The 23,376-nt window shown below is 41.6% G+C and overlaps 1 protein-coding gene across 1 annotated transcript; it reads right to left on the bottom strand.

Moving 5' to 3' along the window:
* Positions 1 to 5,931: 5,931 nt before the first annotated feature.
* PYM1 (PYM homolog 1, exon junction complex associated factor) lies at positions 5,932 to 22,455 on the bottom strand. The gene is made up of 3 exons (XM_065888043.1): positions 22,410 to 22,455; positions 7,263 to 7,356; positions 5,932 to 6,873 (listed from the first exon to the last, which is right to left on the bottom strand). The coding sequence occupies exons 1-3, from the start codon at positions 22,441 to 22,443 to the stop codon at positions 6,390 to 6,392; spliced, it is 612 nt and encodes a 203-aa protein (XP_065744115.1). The 5' UTR covers positions 22,444 to 22,455; the 3' UTR covers positions 5,932 to 6,389.
* Between the last annotated feature and the right edge of the window lie 921 nt (positions 22,456 to 23,376).

Below are 23,376 nucleotides of genomic sequence, written 5' to 3'. Positions count from 1 at the left end.
CACGGGTTCGTGCCCTTGTCCGGGAAGATCCCACATGCCGCGGAGCGGCTGGGCCTGTGAGCCATGGCCACTGAGCCTGCGCGTCTGGAGCCTGTGCTCCGCAACAGGAGAGGCCACAACAGTGAGAGGCCCGCGTACCGCAAAAAAAAAAAAAAAGATACATATCGTAAACCCTAGAGCAACTACTGAAAAAAATAAAGAAATATAATTAATAATAGGAGATAAAATGAAATACTAATAATAGTCCAAGGTGAGCAGGAATAAAGAAGTAAAAATGGATAGGACAAGTAGAAAACAAATAGCATGGTGGTTGGAACTTAAACCTGACCATATCAATTGGAATTGTCTCTTTATGGATTTTGCCTGTCTTTCTATTGGAGAGGTTGTCTTTTCATGTTGATTTGCAAGAGCTCTTTATATAATAAAATATAAATCCTTTGTTATATATGTTTTCTGCCTTTAATGTTATGCTCAGGAAACCTTTCCCTGACCAAAATAGATAGCACTTTAAACACTGACTCAGAAAACTGAAAATAGAATTTCCATATGATCCAGCAATCCCACTCCTAGGCATATAATTCAAAAAGATACATGCACTGTTCACAATAGCCAAGACATGGAAACAACATAAATGTCCATCAACAGAGGAATGGATAAAGAAGATGTGGCACTTATATACAATGAAATACTACCCAGCCATAAAAAAGAAGGAAATAATGCCATCTGCAGCAACATGGATGCAACTAGAGATTATCATACTAAGTGAAGTCAGAAAGACAAATACCATATGATATCACTTATATGTGGAATCTCAAATGTGGTGCAAATGAACCTATCTATGAAACAGAAACAGACTCACAGACATAGAGAACAGACTTGTGGTTACCAAGGGGGTAGGGAGGGGGAGGGAGGAATGGACTGGGAGTTTGGGGTTAGTAGATGAAACTATTACATATAGAATGGTTAAACAACAAGGTCCTACTGTATAGCACAGGGGACTATATTCAATATCTTAGGATAAACCATAATGGAACAGAATATAAAAAAGAATATATATATGTATATAACTGAGTCACTTTGCTGTACAGCAGAAATTAACACAACATTGTAAATCAACTATACTTCAATAAAAAAATAAATGAAAAAAACGTAAACACTGAGAAATAAAGAGCTGTATTTAGAAAATAAATATTGCATAGGTGAGTTTAGTTATAAAAGGCACTTAAGGGAATCAGAACATAAGGTAGAAAGAGTAATTCAGGACCAAAACATTGAGTGCTATCTTAGTCTATTCAGGCTGCTATAACAAAATACCACAGACTAGGTAGCTTATAAACAACAGAAAGTTTTTGCTCACAGTGGGAAAGGCCAAGGCAGAAGTAGGGAATTAAGAGGTAGAAACTACTATGTATGAAATAAATAAAATACAAGAATATATTGTACAGCACAGGGAATATAGCCAATATTTTATAATAACTATAAATGGAGCATAATGTTTTAAAGTTGTGAATCACTATGCTGTACACCTGAAACTTACATAATATTGTAAATCAAACATACCTTGATAAAAAGAAAAAAATGTTATTGCTCACAATTCTAGAGGCTGAAATTCTGAGATCAGGGTGCCAGCATGGTCAGGTGAGGGCCCTTTTCCAGGTCTCAGACTTCTTGTATCCTCACATAGTGGAAGGGGGCAGGGAGTTTTGTGGGGTCTCTTTTATAAGAGCATTAACCTCATTCACAAGGGCTCCACCCTCATGACCTAATCACCTCCCAAAAGTCCCACCTCCTAATACCCTTTGGGGACTAGGATTTCAACATATGAATCTGGGGGGACATGAACATTCAGACCATAGTAACTGCCTTGATTATCTGATGAATAAGCTTGATCTCCATTGGGTAGACCAAAGGGAACGCATTAAAGGTTGTTGTTTGAAGAAATGACACCATCAACATTGGGCTTAAAGGAAGCAAATCTTGTTGAAGATCAAAGTGTGTGGGACTGACTGGGGGAAGTGGATGGTGGAGAGAGATATAAGTTGGAGACCAGTTAGTGTGCTTTTGCAGTGGTTCAGACAAGTAGTGACTAGGATATCCACCTAGATAATGAATAAGGATAAGAACTATATGACTACTGTAAAAACCAATAGCCTCAAGCTTCTTTCAGTTCTGGGTTTTAGACAAATTGAATCTGAAGCACCAACATCCATAGGAGATATTGGATAGGCAGGTTTTAGAGGTGGTCGGGTTAGAGAAAGTTTGGGAGTTATTAGCACAGAGGTAATTATTGAAATCACAAGAGTAAATGAAGTCACCAGGGGAGACTTGAGTACAGCAGAACCTTGTAGATTTCTAGAATGTTGGACTCATCCTTCCAGACTCAGACTAGTCATGTCCTCTGGGGAGCCTTCCTTGATCACCACCTGCCTGTCCCCACCCCCACAGATGGGGGACTTAGGAGTCCCCTCTCGGCTTGCCCCTAATAGAGTATCTTTTACACTTTATTATTGTTGAGTATTTTCTTCTTTGTTTTTCTTGAGGTTCTAGAAGGGAGATACCAAAATTTATCCAACTTTGTGTTCTCCTGGACTATAGAAGACTCTTGAAAAATGTTTGCTGAATTTAATCAAAATCTATGTCTTGTTGCTTTCCCCAAAAAAGAGATCCTTTAACATTTCTCTCCCCACCTCTCAGCCAATTCTGTTACCCCACTCAGCCAGTTATCCATTTGGGGTTATAATCTCCTTCCCTCCCACTGCAGTTCAGCATCTTCTTTGATTTCCAGGAGAGAATGGAAAGCATTACTGTTTCTTTTGAGAGATGGCGTTACTGACAAAAAAAGGTACCCTCTCGATCCCAGATTCTCTATCCTCCTCAATTTGTAGCTCTAGGTTATAGTTGTGTAGGGAAGGGAGATCTATATATCCCATCCTGGAGTGCCTGGGAGCCTGAAGAGAAAAGATTTTCTAGCTGAGTAAACCTATCTGCTAATTTCAAAACAAGCTGGAGTCTAGGGACAAGGTAAGTTGCAAACATTGACCCCTCACAGTACCACCTAGTGGACAATAAGAAACTAACACATGGATTCTGAGCCTGTGAGGGTAAAAGGCCAATCCTAAAATAATTCACTTCTGGATTCCTAGAATCTTTGCTATTTACACAATAGGAGAGAGGATTCATCTGCAAGGAGGAAAGAAATGATAAGTAAATAGTAATATAGTCTCAGGATTAACAAGAAAGCCAGGGGCTAATGTACTTCACCATAAGCAATAAGGGTCCTTGAGGAAATAATTAAACTAATATCCTTCTATTCCACCCATCCCAAATATAAAGACCAGAAGGAAAGTGTGTGTGATGCTTCAGCCCCTCAGTATTGATTTCATCAGTGGCTTTGAAATTTATTTTCCTGCAAACAAAGGTAAGGAAAACATCTTACATTCTAACCCAATACTCATATAGTATATATCTGAAACAAAATTATCGTGAGACATATTTACTCTTATTAAGCATCAGTCTCTGCTCTATTATATTCTACTTAAGAAACAGTACTGGTCACAAGTTTCTAAATTGATTTCATTACCCACATATAGAAAAACACTAACTTATGTGCAAATTTTCATTTGCACATAAGTTAGTGTAATATTAATCAAGTTAATTAACATTGATTTTATGTAAGAAAATGTGCCCCTACAAAACTGAAAGCAAATTGGGACTTCACTGGCAGTCCAGTGGTTAAGACTCCTCGCTTCCACTGCAGGGAGTATGGGTTCGATCCCTGCTCTGGGAACTAAGATCCTGCATGCCACACGGCCAAAAAAAAAAAAATCAAAATTGAAAGCAAATTTACCACTTACCTTTCATGCTGCCAAGCCTTTGTACATACTTGCTCCCCACTACTTGTCTTTCTTGAGATGACAGTCATGGTCTTAATATCCAACTTCACCATTAAGGCTCGCCATCCCCACACTTAGAATAAACAGTTTCTTTCTTAGCTCTCCCTCAACTCATTGCTGATACCTCTACCACAGCACTTAATTAAATCTGACCAGTGCTTAGTGATTTACATGACTTAAGAGCTTCCTTAAATGAAGGTTCTACAATGTGTAGAATTGTGTAAAATGTGTTCCTAATTTCATCCCTCCAGACTAGTGCAATGATTGATGGGACCCAAAAGATATCAAAATAAACTTTAACCAAGCCACTAAAGATCCAGGAAATTTAAAGGTTTACTGTGGTAAATACTGCGCTTTTGCAAAGCAAATAATCTCTCCCTAATAATGACTTTTAAAGTATAGATTCCTCTATAACATCTGAACTTACAAAGCATCAAATACCCACTTATAAGCCAATTAAATCTTATTTAAGGGACTTCCCTGGTGGCGCAATGGTTAAGAATCCGCCTGCCAATGCAGGGGACACGTGTTGGAGCCCTGGTCCGGGAAGATCCCACGTGCCGTGGAGCAACTAAGCCCGAGAGCCACAACTACTGAAGCCCGCGCGCCTAGAGCCCATGCTCTGCAACAAGAGAAGCCACCGCAATGAGAAGCCCACACACTGCAACGAAGAGTAGCCCCTGCTCGCTGCAACTAGAGAAAGCCCACGCGCAGCAATGAAGACCCAACCCAGCCAAAAATAAATAATAAATTTGTATTTAAAAATCTTTTTTAAAATCTTTATAATTGCATAGGGGTCTTTCTTACACAAGGGAAGTTGAACTTTTGGTCTCACACTGAGGTGCCCAGTCAAGTTCTCAGTAACTGCTCAGATGTGCAAGGCATACATTTTCCCTCGTCTTCTGTTTCCCCACATAGCTTGTGTCTTCATTCATTCAGCCAAACATCTGAGAATTCACTATATTGGGCACCGGGATGCAATGATAATAAACACAATCCCAATGCTCGAGGAGCACATGATCTAATAAGGAGGAGAAGGGCTAACAAGAAAACAAGTGACAGTATAATATAATAAATGCCACCACAAATGTAAGCGTGGAGTGTTAAGGAAGCAGGTTAAGAAAGACACCTTAATTAATATTTGAGAGTAACAAAAGTCTTCCCAGAGAAGATAACATTTAAGCAGAGATCCAAAGGCTAAGAAAGAGTTGATTAGGGAGAAGGGGACAGGAAGAGTATTCTAGGCAGAGGGACCAGCAGGGGCAAAGGACTAAGGCTCAGAGAATATGGCTCATTCGATGAAATGAAAGTTCAGTAGAGTTGAAGCAGTTTGACTAGAGTTAAAAGAATGGCAAGAAATGAGGCCAGATTGGGTGGAACCTTAAGAGTCAGGCTAAGAACTAAGGTTGACTTCTCCTCCGTGGGTTTCTATTCTGGCAGCTGGCTAGAAAGAAAGATTATGACAAGTGAAGGTGTGGAAATCAGAGGGTATGTGAAAATTAAGTGACAGCTCTTTTTGGCTGTAAACTCCTCTTCCTGTGTCATTAGTTTGCCCCACAATGCCATCTTGGGATGGCATCCGAGAAGGTAAAATTTCAAAAGAGCTGTCCCAGGAATTCCCTGGTGGTCCAGTGGTTAGGACTCGGCCCTTTCACTGCAGTGGCCCGGTTCAATCCCTGGTGGGAGAACTAAGATCCTGCAAGCCCTGCGATGTGGCCAAAAAAAAAAAAAAATCAGGTCAATGACCTTCAGAAGTAAACAGTAAGGGAGATACTAGGGCCCCACTGCTATGCAGCACAATAATGATGATACATGTAAATTAATATCAGATTAAATTTGTTCTGTTTCGTTTTATTATATCACTAATTTCTATTCACTGAAGTCTGAGCAAACGTGTACAGAAGTCAGTGTTGCTAATTTGGTGATACACATTATTTTTAAAAATCAAAAAGAATATTACTCTCAATACTTATCTTCCTGTGCCAAACTGAAGGGGATAAAACACCTACTAGAAGCTGAAAAGAAGAGAGGCAAAACATGTTGTCTACTTGAGTTTATTCTGTTCTTTAAAAAAAAAAAAAAAAAAAGAGGTTAGGGATGGAGGGGGAAATAACCCATAAACACTGTGAACAGGAACCAAGACTCCAAGACTTGGGCGTACTCCCCCTACCCTCAACCTCAGTTCTCCAAGAGACTCCCACCCACCCAATTTTTTTTAAAACAAGACACCCAAATCAGCAGCAAAGGTACCTGGGATAGTCACTGAGATTTTGAACACTGGGAATGGGAGGGAGAAAAGTCCAAAAAAATAGGAGTTGGGGAAAAAAAGGGAAGGAATGAGGGAGAGGCTAGGCTCTGGAGGACGGAATTGGGCCATGAGAGGTGAAAGTGAGCCAGTACGGGGGTACCCCTCCTGACTGCTGCTGCCCACATTCCCCAGGACCCCAGAGAGCCCCATGGTTTGTTCTGCTGTCCATCCTCTATTCCCCAAAGGCCTCACAGGCCCAGCTCCAAGTCCTCTAGCTCCTCCTCCAACGCCCTCCTCCTCGCTAGCTTCTCCAGCTGCTCTTTGCTGGGCTGGCTGATTTCCCCAGCCTGGATCCGCTGCTGCAGCTCTTCCACCTGCCGAAGCTTCTTCTTTAGGTTCTTTATCTTCTTGGCCTTCTCAGCGGTGGCAGCTGAGTCAGGCTGGTCGGAGGCAGCTGCAGGCGCTGCCCGGGAGGCCTGTGGGGCACTGGGGACCTGGGCTGTCTCTCCCAGGGACACCTTCTCGAGAGTCCGGCTCAAGGCCTCCGCCTCCCCTTTCTCTTGCTGCTGCCGCCTCTTCTCCTTCCGCTTCAGGTTGCGTTTGGCTGTCTTGGAGAGGCCTGGTTCACCACCTTCCGGCCTGGATGGGGTGACCGGAGCAGTGGCCTCCGGGCTCAGGCCGGGAGGCAGTTCTGGTTTACTCTTGAAAAACTTCACATACTTGTTCTCATACCTGCGGGGAACAGTGTCAAAGAATCACTGACCTTTCGAGCCCTTTTCCTAACCTTGTCATTTATTTCACCCTTTTCACTTTCCTGCTTCCTTCCTCTGCCTCTGGCCCCTCCCCAACTTTCCTCTGCTCTGCAGGTTGTAGGATCCCTAGGTCCTAAAGCTCTGGATCTCTGAATGCTATTTACAGGTTCTGCTGAACAGAGGCCATAGCAACAGGACTTGTCAGTCACTTGGTTACTCATCCCTCACTCATCCCTGAATCCCAGCCCCCTCCTTCCCTTTCCTAGGATCCTGGGATCAGGAAATTCTTCCCTGATCTCATAGGCACACATGTTCTTTCTTGCTGTAGGGACCCCATTAAATACTCCCTCCTCACGCCTAACCACGCACACTGGGACCTCCTCCTGGGGCACATAGCCTTCTTTCACCCTCCGCTGCTTTCGCCAGGTCCCGTCAGGTCGCTGTGTTGAAGCGATGTACTTGCCTGAAATGGGAGAATTAAATTAGAGAGTTACTCTTTCTAATTTTCAAAGAGCCCCCAAGGTGAAAGAATGCATGAATGCACACAGCATCCCCCAGCACCTTCCACTAAATGCATCCATTAAGGCATTCTTTTCTCATATCAACCTTCAATCCCACTCTCATTATTTACTGAGTGCCTATAAACTGTATAATACACCATCCCTGCCCTCAGGGAGTTTCTACTTTTATAATCTAGTTGGCAAGACAGGGCAGGCATAGAGGAAGTTTAAAAAAAACAAAACAGCATGAGGACATCAAAGGACAGTACATGAATAAGAGGCTAAAAAGGGCAAAAACAAGAATCATAGGAAGGAGAAATGACCCAGGATGTAGAAAAGGGGAAGTTTTATTAAGGTGGATGGTGAAAAATAGGTCAACTTTCAGGAATCCATACTGTAGATATAAAAGCACCAGTACACAGGCTATATGTAAAGATGTTTGCATTATAATAATGTTGTTGCATTATTTAAATTGGCAAAAAGCTGAAAGCAACTTGAATGACCATCAATAGATGAGTGACTAAATAGACGTGGGTCATCCACATGATGGAACACCGTGCCGTTATGAAAAAGAATGTTAGATACAGATGTACTGACCTTGAATGGTATTCATGATACACTAAGTGAAAAAGCAAGTTGCAGAATAATGTGTAAAGATCCTTAAACTTTTTTCAGAATCCCCCATATGCTCTTATTTTGTAATATTATGCATTTCACTGTGCAATCTTTTTTTAAAAAATCACATCCGTTAATCTCATCAGAAAACCCTTTACTGAAAAGCTGTCACGCTTCCAGTGGCAGTTACAAGTTTTCCAAAATTCTAATTTCCACTTGAAGGCTTGAATCTTATCCCTGGCAACAAACACTGAGAGTTGCTTTCCTTGAAATGACAGGCTCACTTCTTTCATTTTTCAGGAAAATGCCTATCAGGTACTCAGGTCTGAATTACTATAGTTTGTCAGTGGTTCCTTCAAGGAAAAATAGAGTTCCATGAAAAGGAAGCTTGTTTAGCTTACAACTCCGACAACTGCGCCAGTGCTTTTCCTTGAGACACCACTTCAGTGTGCAGCAGTGTTTCATGCTTACTTCCCATTTAATTCACAGAGAACTCTAAAAAGATGTTTAATTTTCAGTTATAAGATGAGTAAGTTCTGGAGGTATAAGGTACAGCATGGTGACTATCGTCAGCAAAACTGAACTGTATACTTGAAAGTTGCTATGAGAGTAGAGTTTCAGTGTTCTCACCATAAATCAATGAAAAGGTAATTATGTGAGGTAAAGGATGTGTTAACTAACCTTATTGTGGTAAACCTTTCGCAATATATATGTGTATCAAATCATCACCTTGTACACCTATAACATTGTACACAATGTTAAATGTCAGTCATATCTCAATAAACCTGGAAAAATAGATAAAAAGATGTGTATTAAAGAGCCAGGGTTTAATAAAATTAATAATTTTTTATTGCATCATCAAGGATACTCTTAAGTGAAACTGGCATTATTTACTGCAAGCATGTGGCAGTGAAGAACACAATGACCAGTACGGTTTGGTGCCACCACCTTGATTAATGCTAAGAGGCCAGCAGTTTTACCCACCATTGCTTTTGTACCCTCAGTGCAAATGTCAACCCAGTAAAAGGGCAAATAACATCTCAGTATATTATCAAAATAGTTATGCTTGCAGACCTCCTGATAGGGTCTTAGGGAATCCCCAAGGGTCCTGGACAACATTTTGAGAACTGCTGGTGTAGAGGGTGCTCCCATTCTTTTTGGGGCAAGGAGCAGCACTTAGAGGTCCAGACAGTTTGTGTATAGGGGCAAAGAGAAAGGTGTGGAAGGACACATACCAAGATACCAAGACTTTAATGCTGGTTACCTTAAGAGGGATAACCTGGAAGAAGAGGTGGTAGAAACCATTAAGCTTTAATAACATATTCCTAAAAAAAACACATATATATATTTATATCTTGTGTTAGTCTTGTTTTTCTTTTTTTTAGTGTAACTTTTTTTAGTATAACTTGTTAAAAAAAAAAGAAGAAAATAAAAAAGGTTAACAAAATTAAAAGTCCAGTCCAGAGCCTCCCACGGGGATTATACATTGTTACATGAATTGGGTTTTTGTTCAAAAGGCAAATATCATTAATAAATTAAAACTAAAACAAAAAGTGTTAAAGAAAATGGGTAAGATTTGACAGGTAGAGGGGATGGGAGAAAGAACAAACATGCACCAAGGAAGGCTTGGATTTGGGGATGGCCTGAGTATGTAAAGAACAGGAAACAGAGGAGCCCAGGAGAACCAGACAGCTCATGATGGGGAATAACATGAAGCTAGGTTGAAAATTAAAAATGGGGCCAGACCTTAGAAAGCCTTAAAAACAAGGTCAAGGAATTTGGAATTTATCTGGTGAATAAAAGAGGGCCACTGAGGGGCTTCCCTGGTGGCGCAGTGGTTGAGAGTCCGCCTGCCGATGCAGGGGACACGGGTTCGTGCCCCAGTTCGGGAAGATCCCATATGCCGCGGAGCGGTTAATCCCGTGAGCCATGGCCGCTGAGCCTGTGTGTCCGGCGCCTGTGCTCCGCGACGGGAGAGGCCACAACAGTGAGAGGCCCGCATACCGCAAAAAAAAAAAAAAAAAAAGAGGGCCACTGAGAATATTGTTTGCTGAGCTGCAACAGTTTAGAGACAAGAGTAAAAACTCAAAAATGAAAAAACAGGGACTTCCCTGGTGGCCCAGTGGTTAAAAATCCACCTGCCAATGCAGGGGACACGGGTTTGAGCCCTGGTCCAGGAAGATCCCACATGCCGTGGAGCAGCTAAGCCCGTGCGCCACAACTACTGAAGCCCGTCCACCTAGGGCCCGTGCTCTGCAACAAGAGAAGCCACCGCAATGCGAAGCCCGTGCACTGCAATGAAGAGTAGCTCCCGCTCACCGCAACTAGAGAAAGCCCGCGCACAGCAACAAAGACCCAATGCAGCCAAAAAGAAATAAAATAAGTAAATTTAAAAAATAATCATCTTTCAAAAAAACGACTGCAATAATCCTGGCATGAGAGACAGAACTAACTGAGAATGGAAAGGAAGAGAATGATGCCAGCCACGTCACCAAAGGATCAACCTCACTTGGTAATTCACTGACTGGGGGAAGCGTAAAGAGGTTAAAGCCAAAGGCACTTCAACACACTTCGTTTTAGCAATGCCAATCTTGAAAATTTAGCATAAGGAAATAATTCCAACAGGAAAAAACGAAAACAGAAAAAAGAAGAAAGGGACAGTAATCATGTGAAAACTATGGCGTTATTTATAAATAGCTAAAAATTAAAAACAAACTTCACATCCAGTTATACAGGAGTGGTTTATAATATAGCCATTAAAAATGACCAAAAATTTTTAATCATTAATATGATATAACGGAATATAAAACATAAAGTTAGGTCTTCCCTGGTGGTGCAGTGGTTGAGAGTCCGCCTGCCGATGCAGGGGACACGGATTCGTGCCCGGTCCGGGAGGATCCCACATGCCGCGGAGCGGCTGGGCCCGTGAGCCACGGCCGCTGGGCCTGCGCGTCCGGAGCCTGTGCTCCGCAAAGGGAGGGGCCACAACGGTGAGAGGCCCGCGTACAGCAAAAAAAACAAAAACAAAAACATAAAGTTATATACGCTATGATTTATTATTAAATGTTATGCATATTCATAAGTTTAGAAAAGAAGGTGCAATACGAAAAGTTATGTTGGTGATTGGCTTATAAATAACTTTTCCTTTTAAAAATTCCAATTAATGTTGTTGCTATATTGTAGGTTTTTAAAAATCTCATTTTGGGTTTCAAATCCAAGCGGCTTTGGAGACACAAAGGAGAGTGAAATTACTTTTGACCAGGTAAAGTAAAATTTTATGGAGGACAAAGCATCTTTGTGATCTTTGGAAGATGAGCAGGATTTAGACAGGTGGACGTCGGAGTGTGGTTATGAGGAAAGACGAGAAAGGGAAGTATTTCAGGCTTATAGGACAACATAAACAAAGGGACAAATCAGACTACTTAAAATTCTTCCTGGATTCCTGTTGCCCTTAGGGTATTTACATGGAAGATGGAACCACACACAAAGGCCTTCTTGACCCAGCTCTCACTAGTCTCCAGCCTCTTCACACCCAGTCATTCACACTCTCTGCTCCAGCCACTGAAATAGTCACAAATCTCACCTGACTGTGTCTTTATTCTCTATGCCTTTTTGCTTTTAAAACAATCTTCCTTTGGCTTGGAATAGACTTTTCTTGATTCTTATCTTAGTTAACGCCTATTGGTCTTTAAAGGTCCAGTTCACGTATAAACTCCTCAGTGAAGTCCTTCCCGACCTCACCAACCCAAACCAGTTTAGAAGTTGCCCTTTGTGCACCCACAGCACCTGGTGTGGCCTTTTATCATGATCTAATGTTTAAAATAATTGTTTGCCTGCTTAAGAGCAGAAACTTTGCCTTTGATCTTTGAAGCAAAGGGCCTGGTCCATGAAAGACTGTAATTAATTCAAATTAATGAATAAATAAAGTTAAGCATCATATTAGGGAATAGCAAGAATCCAGTATATTTTGGCAAAAAGCATATGTAATGGAAAAAGAGACTAGAGGTAAATTAGTCAGAATATGAAAGGTATCCAACCTCCTCTTGAGTTTGGACTCAAGCTTCAGAAGGTGGGAGAACACTGAAGGCCATTAAGAGAGTGCATATGATCTGCACAAAGCATTGCTTTAAGAAGATTAACCTGAAAAATGTGTAACATAAACTAAAGGTAGAAAAAAATGAAAGCAATAGCTGCAATGTGAGAAGACTTGATTTAAATGGTCTCTATAAGTGTTGAAAAGAAAATGAAAGAGAAATTCATTATGAAGAATAAGTAGTCAGGATCTGAAGACTGCCAAGATTTGAATGAGAGAGAGGAAATCATTGTGCTACGGTGGATTTAATCTGGTGCTTTTCACGTTTTCTCTTATTTTTCACAACATCCCTGTGGGCATGTAGTGCGTATAGTAATAACATTATTCACACATGGATTTTAAATGTTTATTGAGTACTTGCTGCTGTGGCGGGCAATGTAACAGGAGCTAGGGATACAACAATGAATGAATAAAGCAAGCAAGGGTCTTGCCTTCTTGGAGCATGCATTCTAATTAAAAAGAAAGGTAGACCAAAAAAAAAAAAAAGAAAGAAAGAAAGGCAGGGCTTCCTTGGTGGCGCAGTGGTTAAGAATCTGCCTGCCAATGCAGGGGACATGGGTTCGAGCCCTGGTCCAGGAAGATCCCACATGCCGCAGAGCAACTAAGCCCGTGCGCCACAACTACTGAGCCTGCGCTCTAGAGCCTGCGAGCCACAACTATGGAGCCTGCGAGCCACAACTACTGAGGCCCACGTGAAACAACTACTGAAGCCTGTGTGCCTAGAGCCTGTGCTCTGTAACAAGAGAAGCCACTGCAATGAGAAGCCTACGGACCACAACGAAGAGTAACCCCCGCTCGCCGCAACTAGAGAAAGCCCATGCGCAGCAAGGAAGACCCAACGCAGCCAAAAATAAATAAATTTATTTAAAAAAAAAAAAAAAAGAGTCCATAGGAGAAAACCTTGTGAAAGTAACTAATTCAATTCTAGACAGGCAGTGTTTTTACATGGAATTAAGGAGAAAGGGACAATGCTAGAAACATACATTTAAGTACACTGCAGAGATTATAGTTGAAGCCTTAAGACTAGTAAAGATGGCAAAGGCGTGGATGGACCTAGATCCTCTCATACAGAGTGAAGTAAGTCACAAAGAGAAAAACAAGTACCATATATTAACGCATATATGTGGAATCTAGAAAAACGGTATAGATGATCTCATCTGTAAAGCAGAAATAGAGACAGAGACGGAGAGAACAAATGTATGGAAAACAAGGGAGAAAGGGCAGGGTGGGTGGGATGAACTGGGAGATTGGGACTGACATATATACAATACTATGTATAAAATAGATGACTAATGAGAACCTACTGTATAGCACAGGGAACTCTACTCGGTGCTCTGTGGTGACCTAAATGGAAAGGAAATCCAAAAAAGAGGGGATATATGTATACATATGGCTGATTAACTTAGCTGTACAGCAGAAACTGACACAGCAGTGTAAAGCAACTACACTCCAATAAAAAAATTTAATAAATAAAACACAGCAAAAAAAAAAAAACAAAAGAAAAAGATGGAGTGTGAGAAAAGATAGGGCAGAAGCTTCTTGAATGGCCATCCTAACTGGAAGCCCTCAGAGATACAAATAGCCCATTATCACAAAGGAATACCTATTTTATGTTATCTGGTTTCAGTCTCTGGCCTTGATGGTATCCAAAGGTACAGTCAAAAAGAAGGGAGAGGTTTGCTGATTCCTAACCCTAGAAATAAAAACCATGGGCAGAATACCATGATTTTCAGTAGCATCTTTGAGAGAACCAGAAACTAGAGGTTAGAGACTGCTACTATAAGAACTTTGTAAGCTTTGTTATTTCCCCACATCTGCTATTTTGTAATCCTCAATCTATTTCCTTAAACTGAAAAGGGCTTTGTTTTCAGGGGTGGCAGGAAGACAGTGAAGAGACAACACAGCAAGGCTTGAAAGAACTCCAAGGGGTTAGGTGGAAGTGACTCTTAAAGGTGTGCTGAATCCCTGGGGCCTGTTTCAAAGTTAAGAAAGGAGATCTGGGTCACAGATCTGAGCCTGAGGATGACCTGAGGGCCAACAATTATAAGACTTAGATGTGGTTTCTTTTTTTTCTTTTTTTTTTATTAGTCATCCAGACATGGTTTCTAACATAGAGAAAATATTAAAAAGAAGATCCAATCTGGAGGAATGACCCTGGAAAAACAGTCATGATTATTTTCCTCAAAGAAGAAAAGGTGTCAACAACACTAGGAAATAATCCTTAGAAAAAAAGGACCAGGACAGTACTACTCCATGGAGACCAAAAGAGTCTGGAGTAACAGCAGGTGATTAACAGTATTAAATATTACAGAGAGATTAAGGAAAAGCAGAACTGAGTAGGAAAAGGTTATTGATTTTGGAAATTTGGAAATCCCTAATTATATTCAAGAATACAGCCTCAGACAAGTAGAGTGGTCAGAAGCCAGACTATAATTAAGTGCAATGAATGTTTATTGAAAGCCTCCTATGAGAAAAATACTATATGAAGTGCTACAGGGATTATCAAGATCAGTAAAATGGCCCCTACTTTCAAGAAATTTACAGTTTAAGTAAGGAAAAAGGTGGGCGAGTCAGGCAAACAAAGAATAAGACAAAAATATAAATGTCTTAGGTATCCCTAAGAGACACGGACACATAACTAATAGAAGATTTCAAGAGAATAAATAACTACACCCCATTTGATGGGGGAAGGTGACAGGAAATTAGGAAAATCTCAGGGACTTGACCTCAAAAAGTAGGAAGCAGTAGTAATAATCACAACAGTAAATCAGTGGCTGATATTTTTGCAGGCAGAGAAAGGAAGGGAAAGGGCATTCCAAGAAGAATAACAAGCAAAATGATGGCAGTGTAAAACTCACAGTATGTTAAGAACAGTTAGGAAAGAATGTTTATTAATGAGTGGGTACTTTACACCGGGAACTTTACATACACTACCTGACTGAATCTAGACAATAGGTAGATTATTATGATCTACAGCTGAGGAAATAGCCTTCAAGAGGTTGAAGATATGTCCAAGATCACAAAGGCAGCATGTAGCTGCAGTCTGAACTCAGTCCTGACGCCAAAGCTTACATACCAGAACATTCCTATTCAACCTGTTTTATACTATACTGCCCAGTTTCACTAGAGGGTTTAGGCAGAGATATAGTATGTGATGATACTGTACTGAAAAGTGGTTTGTGCTCATATTAGAGAGGAGTATCTTAAATGTAAAAGTGAATGGTCCATATGTAAATTTGAGAGTCAATTCCAAAAAGAGAACAGCAGCTACCCTTTATTGAGTGCTTGCTTCATGACAAGGATAGTACTCAGTGTTTTTTTTTTTGTATATATATATATATATATATATATATATATATATATGTATATATATAAATAATTTTTCTTTTTTAAGATTTTTTTGACATGGACCATTTTTAAAGTCTTTATTGAATTTGTTACAATATTGCTTCTGTTTTATGTTTTGGTCTTTTGGCTGCGAGGCATGTAGGATCTTAGCTCCCTGACCAGGGATTGAACCCGCATCCCCTGCATTGGAAGACGAAGTCTTAACCACTGGACTGCCAGGGAAGTCCCTGTTTATATACATTATTTCATTTTCACAACTCCATGAAGGATTATTCGTTTCACAGATGATGAGAAATTTAATAATTTGCCCAAAGTTACAATGTCAGTAAACTGCAGTAGAATTCGAATCCAGGCTGTGGGTTCCAAAGGCTGTGCTTTTTACACCACTATTCTGTATTGTGTTATAAGTGAAGAAGAATACCAGAAAGTTCAACCTCACTAGTAATCAAAGGAAATACAAATTAAAACATCATTTTTACCTATCAAAGCAGTAGAATTTTTAAAGATCAGAATACCAGTGCAGTCCAAGAAGTGATGAAACCAGTATATTCATATACTGTCAATGGTAAAACCCTTCAGAAAGCAATGTGGGGGCTTCCCTGGTGGCGCAGTGGTTGAGAGTCCGCCTGCTGATGCAGGGGACACAGGTTCGTGCCCCGGTCCGGGAAGATCCCACATGCCACAGAGCGGCTGGGCCCGTGAGCCATGGCCACTGAGCCTGCGCGTCCGAAGCCTGTGCTCCGCAACGGGAGAGGCCACAACAGGGACAGGCCCGCGTACCGCAAAAAAAAAAAAAAAAAAAAAAGAAAGAAAGAAAGCAAGCAATCTGGCTAACTAAGAGAGAGAGTATAAGGTAGTCCTAACATACAGCAGCATTTCCTAAATATTGTTATGTAATAAAACACTACTTCTGTAAGATATTGTAACACTACTTCTGTAAGGTTATTCCCAAAAAATTGTTAAATAAGTTTGAGAAATTCTGGGTTAAACATAGGAAAAAAATTTTTTGTTCTTATCAGCAAGACTTAAATGAGTTATGTTCTCGTTCATGTGAATATTCCAACGGAAATGTGGTTTACAGTGTTTCCCAAATTTATTTGACCACAGGAAGCTTATTTTTATTTTAGTTTTTTATTTTACAGCACATCTCACAGGACTACTAAGTGTTCTGAGAATCATACTTGGGGAAGTACAGCCATTCGGTATGATCCAAATTATGTTAAATAGATATGCTATATATATGCAGAGAAAGAAAAACTAAAAGGAAATGTAATTGTAGTTATCTTTGGGCTCTGCAATTACCAAATATGCATGGGACTTATATTTTATACTAGTTATGAAAATATTTTCCAAGTTTTCTACAATCAATATAAATTAATTTTATAATTACATAAAAATAAATAAAAGTTTGTATCCTCCAATCCAGTAATTCGACTTTTGAGAAATCTGTCCTAACAAAATAACCCTAGGGCTTCCCTGGTGGCGCAGCAGTTGAGAGTCCGCCTGACAATGCAGGGGACACGGGTTCGAGCCCTGGTCTGGGAAGATCCCACATGCCGCGGAGCAACTAAGCCCGTGAGCCACAACTACTGAGCCTGCGCTCTAAAGCCCGCGAGCCACAACTACTGAGCCCATGTGCCGCAACTACTGAAGCCCGCATTCCTGGAGCCTGTGCTCCGCAACAACAGAAGCCACTACAGTGAGAGGCTCGCGCACCACAACAAAGAGTAGCCCCCACTCGCTGCAACTAGGGAAAGCCCGCGCACAGCAACGAAGACCCAATGCAGCCAAAAATAAATTAATTAATTTTAAAAAAAGAGAAAATAACCCTAAATGCAGACAAAAATTTATGCACAAAAATATTCATAGAGTTCTTATAACAAAAATTCTGGAAACAATCTAGAAGTCCAATAACAGTAGAAAGGTAAGAGAGGGTGTATGCCCAAATAATAAAACACTCTGCCAGTATTTTAAAAGATGTTTTCAAAGAGTTTTTAATAGCAAAGAAGAATACTTATGTCGTGAGGTTAAATGAAAAGGCAACACATAAAAATGTAAATACCATCTGATTAAAAAATGTTTTAAAAATGCACAGAAAAATAGAGATCAGAAGGGTATATGCCAAATTGAACAGTGGACAAATTATATTGAACAAAAATTAAATAATTAAATTTGTACTTAAGGAGCAGTAATCTGGTAACAGTGTGTCAAATGAACTGAAACAGAGAGAGACAGAGGTAGGACAACTGTTTAGGAGGTCACAGCAATATTTGCAGGATAAAGGAAACTAGAATTTTATCAGGCACTTAGACTGATTCAAGTTCTCTGCTTGATACCTTACACATGTAATCTATTCTAATCCATAATCTTTATAACAGTAATAATTACAGAACCATTTCTTGGGTACTTTCTATGCGCTGGACATGTACATTATTTCATTTAAATTTTAATCCTCACAATAATCCTATGTTGTAGGAGTTATTATTCCTATTTCATTGATGAGAAAACTAAACCTTGGATTCCCTAGGCTTAAAATTCCCAGGCCATGTAGCTAACAAGCATTGAAGATGGGAGAAGGGTAACAACAGCAGAAACAGAAAATGATACTTTGACAACTGGAGGGTTGGGGGTAGAAGAGGGAGTAAAAGTCAATGCAAAAACAACACCCCAGTTCATTTTGTTAATAACAACAAAAACACCTAGTGCTCTGATCTTGGTTTCCCACACCATTCTTAAGTAAAAGGAACAAGGGCTCCTTAGAGAAATCGCTGATTCTAGGACTGGGCCAGGAAATATGCAAGATGAGCCTGGAGCAGCTTCTAGTGCCAGAAAGTAAGAAAGAGCTAACAAAACAAAACAAACAAACAAAAAAAACCCTACACTGATGGGGATATGTCAAAGGGACACTAAAAGAGCTCCCAATGTTCAAAGCTGAAACATTTGAGCAATAAAATAAATAACCCGAAGTTCATATTGATACACATAACTGACCAAATAAATAAATGGCAGAAAAAAATAATAAATAAATAAATAAATGGCAGAGAAGAGACAAATCTGTGCAAAAGAATTTCAAATGATGTGTATAAATACTCCATCCTTAAGGAAGGTAGCATAACTCCCCACTCTTTAAGTGTGGGCTGTGAATAGTGACTTTCTTAAGAGTACAAAATGGAAAGGAGAAGGGGAAAAAAGTAACTTTACAGTGGAGAAACTTTACAAACACTACCTCAGTCAGGAGATCATGGTAAATATCAAGAGTAAAAAAATCTTTGTGATACTATGTATCCTCAATACATAGTATATGTACTATGATGAAAACCTCACTTTACTTCTATGGTCCTCCCCTAAAAAACACATAACCCCAGTCTAATCATGAGACAAACATCAAATTCCAATAGAGGGGCATCCTACAAAAATAACTGACCAATACTCCTCAGAACTGTTAAAGTCATCCAAAACAAGGAAAGTCTGAGAAACTGTCACAGCCAATAGGAGTTTAAGGAGACATGAGAACTAAACTTAATATGGGATCCTGGAACAGAAAAAAAATTAGGTAAAAACTAAGGAAATCTGAATAATGTATGGACCTTAGTTAATAACAATGTATGAATATCGGTTCATTAATTGCAATAACGATACCATACTAACATAAGATGTTAATAACAGGGGAAACTGAGTTTAAGGTATATGGGAACTGTATCATTTTCTCAATTTTTCTATAAATCTAAAACTGTTCTAAAAAGTAAAGTCTATTTAAAATAAAGAAAGAGAGAAATGATGCAATAAGCTGATCTTGGGTTGGCTAGAACAATGGTGCCTTTAACAGAAATAAGGAAGGAAAAACTGATATCGATTATGGTCAGACTGGATTTAAGGTGTGACAGTATATCCAAGAATGAAAGCTACTCACCAAACAATTAGAACTGACAACTCAAGAGAGAGGCTAGTGCTAGAAAGAAACCATTTTGAAGAGTTAAGGAACAGGGAATTCCCGGCAGTCCAGTCCTTAGGATTCGGTGCTTTCACTGCTGTGGCCCAGGTTCAATCCCTAGTCAGGGAACTAAGATCCTGAAAGCCGCAAGGCCAGAAAAAAAAAGTTGAGGAACAAGTAAGCAGTGAGGAAATGGAAATAGTATGTGTGGACCTGATATTCAAGAAATCAGGCTATGAAGAGGAAAGAAACAGAAATAACAGACCTTGATTTCTCAATGAAACAGAAAATGAGGCCATCTGCCACAAGAAGGGGAATTAAAAGGGAAAGTCACCGAGAGCTGAGAAAGGTAGGGGAAATAGCCATGGTAGAATGTAAGCAAACCAACAAAGAAGAATTGGAGAAAAGCTGTGATCTTGGCAGAAGTTAACATTAAGTTATATTATACTGAATGTGCTACTGTCTGTGCCTTTTCTCTAGCCATGTGCTGCGGCCTAGAAGCTGAAGCCAAGAAAACAGTAGATGGGTATGATTCAAGATAACAGAAGTGCTTGCTTAGTATTGAAGATCAAAATGAATGAGGAAAGCAATGAGGATAGTGACTGTTCACAGAGGTCTAGCAGGGTAGCATCAAAAGTAGTCATGAAGCAGGGCGAGAGAGAGTCATGGACATATACACACTAACAAACGTAGTAAGGTAGATAGCTGGGGGGAAGCAGCCGCAAGGCACAGGGATATTAGCTCGGTGCTTTGTGACAGCCTGGAAGGGTGGGATGGGGAGAGTGGGAGGGAGGGAGACGCAAGAGAGAAGACATATGGGAACATATGTATATGTATAGCTGATTCACTTTGTTGTAGAGCAGAAACTAACACACCATTGTAAAGCAATTGTACCCCAATAAAGATGTTTAAAAAAAAAAAAAAAAAAAAAAAAGTAGTCATGAAGGGCTTCCCTGGTGGCGCAGTGGTTGAGAGTGTGCCTGCCGATGCAGGGGACCCGGGTTCGTGCCCCTGTCCGGGAAGATCCCACATGCCGCGGAGTGGCTGGGCCCGTGAGCCATGGCTGCTGAGCCTGCGCGTCCAAAGCCTGTGCTCCGCAACGGGAGAGACCACAACAGTGAGAGGCCCGCGAACCGCAAAAAAAAACAAACAAAAAAGTAGTCATGAAGATACTGGTAGACTCAATGAAATGGGAAAGGTCAAGGACCAGAGAACCTAAGGAGGGCAAAAAGCTGATTCTATGGGCATGTGGAAGTAAAAAAAGGTGACTGGGTAAGGAAGCGAAAATAAGTGATGGGGAACACCTGAAGGGGGAAGCAGTGTCATAGGTGATGTCCTATGTGGTAGGATATGTAGTTCCAGATTGTAGTGATTCTAATGTGTGGCTGGTTTGAAAATTCAAAGGAAAGTTAATGGCCTCATGCTGAGGAACTATACAATAAGAGTATTCCAAAGATGCTGAAGACACTGAGAATGAGTGGAGACACTGAGAAACAGAATAAAAGAAAAGAAAAAAGAAAAAGATATGCTACATCAGGGTCCTTGTGGGCAGTGAATGGGCAGGTTTTAGAGAAAATTCTATAATTGCATGGCAGTACCTTCCATGAGACTTACAGTGACCGTGGTAGATCAATGATCTGGAAGTAGTAAGAGAAAGCAAAAAAGCAGTGTGATTCCTTCTCTTCCACACAGTCACAGAGAACAGAAGATACCTCTTGGTGGGAGGGTAGGGTGAGATGTGATATCTGGATGTCCGTTAAATCAGTTTAAAGAAAACGATTAAGAATAAAGAGAAGTGTACTGGACAATGAGTATCCAAAGCACACATTAAAAAGAAGCAAACTGAAGAAGTACCTACTATGTAGAGAGCAAGAGAAGAGGTTGTACCACTTTGAAAGGTGAGGTTGCAGAGAAGTAGCAGAGACTTGGGTTGTCATTAGATACCATAGGAGAGGTGGATTGAGATGTAAGTAACATGGAAAACAAGCAAAGTAAGAGGCATAAAAGGTACATTTTAAAACAGACCGCATGTACCAAAGCACACACACAGTCACTTCTACAGAATACACATACACAACGAGGGCTACAAAAAACAGTAATACTTTGCCTTGCACAGCGTTTTATAAATTGCTTTCACATATACTATCTTATTTGACTGTCACTGGGTAGATATACACATTTTTCTGAAGGTGGGGAAATTAGGATGGGCTACAGCCAAAATGAAAATCTTGATTTTCAGTTTTCAACACATAAACCTCACATACACAACAGATATTTCAGCATCTCAATCAGCCAGGTGGGAAAATCTTCTCTGATCAGAAGGCACAGTGGGTTCTGTAAACTTGTCACACGGCTTGAGAGGCCACTAGACACCTTCTTGTTCACCTTCTACCACCTTAGATCCCTCAACTCCCATCACCATCGCCAGAGAAGGTACAGAAGGGTGGTGCCATCAAGGAGAAAACTCTAGCTGAAAGTTGTATTAGGTCCCTCTTCCCTTCACACCTCTGTACCTCAGTGACCCAACAATGAAAATAAGGGAGAGTGGAAAAAAGAACTATGTAGCAATGAGGAGGTCTCCAACAAATATAGCTTCAAGAAAAAGAATTTAAACGGGGCTAGGGTAGGGCAGAAAGCAGGTACACTGAGAGATGGGGGAGGGGAGGGGAAGAGGGGGAGAGCAGGAATTGGAGGGAACTGAGAGTGTAGGAGTCCCCAAGCCTGAAAAACCCAAAAGAGATATGGCAGCTCCAACTTCTGGACGAAAGCTAAGGGCCCGTGAGGGTCCTGGAGCAAGGTCCAGCATTGAAGGACCCCACGGTTTGGGTGACCGGAAGCGAAGACCCCCCAAACACGAGACCAGAAGGGGGCGCAGGTGACACCCCGTAGGAGAGAATGAATGGGGAAGGCGGTCCGGAGGGCGGGGCAAAGGAGGGGCCCCGGGATGGGCGGGGCACAGACCCCTTTCCAAGTCCGAACCCCTACCCCGAGAGCCCGGGGAGAAGCGGCTCCACATCTCCCGCACTCACCGCCGGTCTCATCAGTTACATAGGGAGTCGCCATCTTGAAAACGCAAACCACTTCCGGCGTGAGCGGGCTGGGGTCCCGCCCCCCTCCCCACCGGAAGTGGAGTCCTGATCGTAGCAAGCCACCATTTTAGTCTTAAAGGAAGAGTGCACCATTTCATGGACAGCAGTGAAGGAGGAGGAATGGGGTAGAAGCTGAAGACTCTAAAAAATAAGAGCTGTGGGCTCTTTTACTGCCACTGATAGCATTAGTGAGCGCCTGCTGCGTATACAGCAGTTCTCTGGGCGCCGAGAGAAGTTCCGAGGCACAGCCCCTCTCCTCAAGGCACTCTTCGACTGTCTAGGACCTGCCGGAGAAAAGGGGGCAAGGCCCACCTGCATCCAGAAAGGGCGGGGGGCGGGGGGCGGCTAATAAATGAGGAAAAGAAGAATATTCAGGCCCTGGCCTTCATCCAGGTCCCAGAGCAGCTTGGGGACATAGGACGGGACAGGCAAACTCCGGGAACGCACTGGGGCGCACCAATGTTGGGGGCGAACGCAAGACCCCAACTAACCCTCTCTTAGAAGGTGGGGAGGTCGAAATCGCGTGCCGATTGCCCTTGGCCGCTCAGCTTAACCCTCTGGACGGAGACTCGAGAGAGGGGAGTGCAAGGCCGAAGGCGCTGCCGGTCGGTCACCTGTCCCCGCAGCCTCAGGGTTGCCGGCGGCTTCTACGGCTGAGGAGGCGCGGCGGGCCGGGCTGGGCGGGCAGCCCGGGCCTGGCCCTGCCCCTGGGGCGGCCCCAGGGACTCGGGCGGCGAAGTGATGACGGCCCAAGTCTGCTCTGGCCTTCGACCCGGGAGCCTTCTCGGGCTTCGCCCCAGGGTCAGAGGGCAAGGCGAAGGCTTCTGGGCGGACCCAGTCAGTATTCTAATTAACCTCATCCAAGTATCTGGGCGATGGGGATCGATATCGGGGCAACGCGCCAATA

The sequence above is a fragment of the Phocoena phocoena genome, chromosome 11, assembly GCF_963924675.1.
Source record: "Phocoena phocoena chromosome 11, mPhoPho1.1, whole genome shotgun sequence".
In the NCBI taxonomy this organism is placed as follows: Eukaryota; Metazoa; Chordata; class Mammalia; order Artiodactyla; family Phocoenidae; genus Phocoena; species Phocoena phocoena.
The sequence above is the reverse complement of the archived record's forward strand: the minus strand, read 5'-3'. Positions and strand labels throughout refer to the sequence as shown.

Coding starts and splice junctions, on each gene's coding strand:
- PYM1 (XM_065888043.1), bottom strand. CDS start 22,443: ATGGCGACTCCCTATGTAACTGATGAGACCGGCG. Junction 7,357..22,409: donor TGTAACTGATGAGACCGGCG/GTGAGTGCGGGA, acceptor CTCCCATTTCAG/GCAAGTACATCGCTTCAACA. Junction 6,874..7,262: donor CCCCAGGAGGAGGTCCCAGT/GTGCGTGGTTAG, acceptor TGTTCCCCGCAG/GTATGAGAACAAGTATGTGA.